The sequence below is a fragment of the Corylus avellana genome, chromosome ca4, assembly GCF_901000735.1.
Source record: "Corylus avellana chromosome ca4, CavTom2PMs-1.0".
NCBI classification, from domain to species: domain Eukaryota; kingdom Viridiplantae; phylum Streptophyta; class Magnoliopsida; order Fagales; family Betulaceae; genus Corylus; species Corylus avellana.
The window spans coordinates 6789434-6794485 of record NC_081544.1 but is presented as its reverse complement, the minus strand read 5'-3'; the positions used below and the strand labels follow the sequence as shown (position 1 = coordinate 6794485).

Genomic DNA, 5052 nt, shown 5'->3' with positions numbered 1-5052 from the left:
CTGCAAAATACGTTTCTATAATACTGTTGATGTGCATTTGGCAAACAGTTTTAAAAACTAAAACAAGTCATGAAAATGAAAAACACTAAAAAACTAAAATCTGGAAACAACTTAATACATGTGTAAATTTTTCAATGGTAATTGGTAAATGCAAAGAGCTATAGAGATATGGCAGTAACGCGTACGTCCTTATAAGCTTGGTAAGCATTGATCTTTCTTAGGAGTTAGGACTAGAGAAAGCATAAAATATTTTTTGTTGAAAATTATTTTTAAGAAAATTATTTTTCAAGAAAACATTTTCCTTTGAAAACATTTATTGGGGTTTGGTGTATAGTACTGAAAATTATATATATATATATATATATATATATATAGAAAATGATAAAACTCACTCTTCAACCATCTCCATAAATCCACAAATTCAATGGTTGATCCATTGAATTTGAAAAAATAAATGGTTAAAAGATAATTGCGTAACATTTCTCTTTTTATATTTTCTTTCAATCATATTAACCTATAAAAACCAATTTTTATTCACAACACACACACACACAATATATATATATATATAAGGAAATATTTTTACTTTTTTATTTTCCATTGTACCAAACGCCAAAACATTGAAACAAACGGACCCTTTTGTAGATATTTACATTCACTTAAAAATACAATCCTTCGGCCCTTACCAAAATTGAAGAAAATCTACTCATATAGGAGTATATAGCCGTATTAGTATACGAGGGGGCAGAAGAGGTGCAATAGAGTCAACTCAAGCTATATAAAAAGAAAGCAAACTAAAGCTACTATCTGAAATAGTACTGGCAAAATTCCAATCAGCTAACAGATTTGGTCTTTGAATTGCAGGGGTAACATCAAGAGCATCCCCTTCCAAGACAAGGGAATTTACTCGGCATCCCCTTCCAAGACAAGGGAATTTACTCCACAGGAGCTTGTTTGGATGGCCAGAAAGGCTGCTTGAGCTTCTCCATTAGCTTCATCATTGGTGAATAAACGCTTAGAAGCAGCCTTGGTAATGTTCCCATCCGATCGAGTCACTAATAACCATGGCAGCCACAGCAAAATCAGTTCTCATTGCCACATCAAAGTTGACTTTGATGCTACCAGGTAGAGGAGGGGACCAACGTGAAGGGGAAATAATATTTCCTAGCAATAATGTGATCCCTTGTAGTGGAAGAGATTTGTTGAATGAAATGAGATATCACAGGTTGGATAGCATTATGCACAAGCTAAATTCTTCGGATTTCTAAAATAATGGCAGCATGAAGTTGGAACTTTTGAGAGTAAATTCTTGGGATTCCTCAGCTAGCAGCTGGTGGGGTTTTGATGGCTTGATTGCAGAAAGCATTGATAATGAAAAGGCCACCTTGAGCTCCTGCATAGAGTTTTTTCAAACTACCACATAATTGGCAATTCTTCAAAACTCTTAATTGAGACAATATATCTCTCAAATTACCAAAAAATCGTCAATGTGTCTTCAAGGAGTAGCTCAATCGGTTGGAGACCACGCTTCATGAAGGAGAGGTCATTAGTTCGTATCCCCTGCCTCCCTTTTATGCGAACATGTAAAAAAAATTAATAATAATTATTTCATTTGAAAAAAAGTGGACGAATTCTTCTTCCCTCAAAATTGGAGCGTCAAAAACCAACTGCTTCTCTCATTTTTAGTGAGAGAAGCTCTTCCTTCCCTCTAAGTAGAGAAAACACTACCTCCTTGTAAGGTTTTCTACCAATGTCTGTGTAGTTTTCTGGGGAGGAGAGAACCTCCCATCTCCCTTTCGTTCTTCTCTAGTCGTAGTTCTTTTCATGTTTTCTTCCTTTTTTTGTTGCCCGCCAGCATAGTGTTTTTTCTCTATCTTCCGCTAACCACTGCCCACTGCCATGGGTTGCCCGCCTCCTTCCCCGTTTGGCCCCTCGCCGCTTGCCGTCCTCCACTCTACAGCCAAGATCTCCCTAGGTTCATAAATGGGTTTTCTTTAAAACTCGGGCCTACAATCGCCATTCCACTGTCATCACCGGACGCCCAGCTCCTCACCACCACCTTGCAATCCGTCATCAGCACTACATGCATCGACACGTGATCCCCAAGCCTCGGACAGTGGACTCCTCTGGCCACTCCTCCACCTTCAATACCGCCTTCACTGCTGGTTGATGGGTTTTGTGTTGCATTTCTACTTGTTGTTTTTATTTTCCATTTTTTCTTTTTTCCATTGTTTTCATGTACTTCTTGTTGTTTTGTTTGGGTTTTGTGGGTTTTTGTCTCCCTCTGTATTTAGGGTTTAAATTTTGTAGTAGATACTAGTGTTTATGAAGAACATACTCCCTTCTCTTCGGTTCCAAATTCAGATCTTACTCTTTCCTGATATGACTTCCTTCGGGTGGTCAATGTTGTTCTGAGTTGGGGTATAGATGGGTTTGGATCTCATGGGGTTCTTACACCTCCAATTAGGGTCTGCAAACCTCTCGAGGTTCGTACTCTTCGTTTACTCCTTTCGCTTTTTAAACCGCTTTATACAGTCCCTTGGAGTGGACCGGACCATTTATTTGGCCCATTTTCTACTTTGGTTTATTTACTTGCACCGTTAATTTTTGTGTTTGAGTCTGTTGTAGGGGAGCCTACCTCCTTTTGGTATTTTGATCTATCACTTGTACCCCTATCCCAATTTAATTAAAAAATAAAAAATAAATTGGAGTGTCAAACCAATTTAAACCTATTGCAGAGAGTAGTTTCTTGACTTGAAGAAATACGCTAGTCAACGCCAGCAAACTAAATTAAATAAATAAAATGTCTATTGGTTAATGTAGAAATAAACAATGAATAAAAAAAGGAAAAAAGGGTCCGTTTAAGCACGGGACAATTGTGAGACCCCATGTGCTATAGACTTTAGGATTACTCATATAAACAAAGACTCTAATAAAATAAACTTATCATTGGCACGCTACAATTTGATTAGAAAAAAAAATAATAATAATAAAATAAATAAATAAAAATTGGAGCGTCAAACCAATTTAAAACTATTACAGAGACCCGGTCAACGCCAGCAAACTAAATTAAATAAATAAAATGCATTTGTGTGACCCATGTGCTATAGACTTTAGTTCTCATAGGTAGCTCAATCGGGTGGGGACTATGCCTTATAAAGTAGAAGTCACTAGTTCAAATATCTTTTTCCCTCTTATGTAGACATGTCAAAAAAAAAAAAAAAAATGCTATAAACTTTAGGATAATAAAATAAACTTATCATTAGCACGCTACAATTTGATTAGAAAAAAAATAAAAAAATAAAAACCAAATTAAAACTCTAATAAAATAAACTTATCATTATTGGAAACGCAAATCAAGTCAAAATGGCAAGATTTTTTAAGATTAACAGTTAAAATATTGATTCATTAATGATCATTTCCACAAACGAATATTCAACATGGTATTAAAGTAAATATCATATTTATTAATTATCTATATTTCTAATTTTTATATATAATTGGCAAGTGCTTGTCAGTTTTTAAAGAGACATTTGTTACTTATCTCAATTTTAAAATTTTCTTTTGAAGGCTTTTGCTATTATAAGCAGTATATGATATTATGATGTTCAATCCATCACAAGATTGAGACAGTTAGATTGTGTATGCATGTATCTTATGAAATTCATATTTAAGGTAGAAAACACATCACATGTATATCATTTACACTCTAAAACATATTGAGCATTGGTTAACTAAAGAAGTGATAATGTAAGAGGAAAATTGAACACCTAATCAAATAATCAGAATGCCAAATTAAATGTATCTCTAACCACTTTAGCATGTATGCAAAAGCCATGCAGATTGAGAAGCTGCAGAGGATCGAATGAGGAGAACATAGACGAATTGGAGTAATTGTTGCTTGAATTTTGATTTCGTCCTCCATCATAGTTAATCATTTTTATTGCTTCACACATTTTATTCATTTTTTTTTTAATTAAAAAATAAAGCAAAAGTTGGCCCAAAGTTGAGCAAATTTTAAAATAGTCGGGTCCCTATCATCCCTATATATACACTACAAAAATTATGGTCATTAGCGGCGACTCCAAGTTGCCGCTAATGAGGAAAAACTTGCCGCTATTCACAAATACCGGCGACTCGCGGCCGCTATTTGGTGGTTGGTAGTAAGTGGACGGTGAAGCTAAATACCGGCGACTTTCAACGTTGCCGCTATTTGTATGTCATTAGCGGCGACATAGAGTTGCCGCTAATACATTTTTTTTTGCCGGAAAAAATGGTTCAAAATGGTTCTAAGGTTGCCGCTATTGCATATCATTAGCGGCAACCTTAAAGTTGCCGCTATTTGTATGTCATTAGCGGCGACATAAACTCGCCGCTAATGATATAAGAAAATTAAAAAAATTAAAATAAAAAAAGTCAATAGCGGCAACTTGGAGTTGCCGCTATTGCTCTATCATTAGCGGCAACCCGTAGTTGCCGCTATTTATCCAGTATTACCGGCGACTATAGTAAGAAAATTAAAAAAAAAATGGAAAAGGTCAATAGCGGCAACTTACAGTTGCCGCTATTCCTCTATCATTAGCGGCAACTTTCAGTTGCCGCTATTTGTCTGTAATTAGCGGCAACTTAGGAGTTGCCGCTAATGAATTAAAAAATAGAAACTCAATAGCGGCAACCTAAGGGTCGCCACTATTGGAAAAAAAAAAAAAAAGAAAAAAAAAAAGCACATATATATATATATATGCAAACACTACACACTTGAACCAAGAAAGAAAAAACTCCAGAATAACATTATTCAAAAGCAAGAATACAAGAAAAATACATTACTTAAAAAGAGTCATGTTCAAACAGCTATATACCTCCTCATGGAGTAGAAGAGTGCAACTTTCTATTTAATCTTAGTCAATCAGCAATCAAGATTCAGTCAATTTTAAGCAACATAGAAGCATGAAAGGAGGAGGTAATAAAAGTATTTGTAACTTCAATACAAATTATACAATCTTATCAGTGTGACTAATCAAATTAGGATTTACCAAATTAGGACAGATGTGA

General features: G+C 35.1%; 1 protein-coding gene across 1 annotated transcript in view; it reads right to left on the bottom strand.

The window, feature by feature from the left end:
• The window catches only part of LOC132177960 (uncharacterized), a 10950-nt gene extending 8876 nt beyond the window's left edge, over nucleotides 1-2074 (bottom strand). The window contains exon 1 of the mRNA XM_059590431.1: nucleotides 2012-2074. Within this exon, the coding sequence (XP_059446414.1) occupies nucleotides 2012-2074 (63 nt within the window). The remainder of the gene's footprint in view (nucleotides 1-2011) is intronic.
• Nucleotides 2075-5052: the final 2978 nt, after the last annotated feature.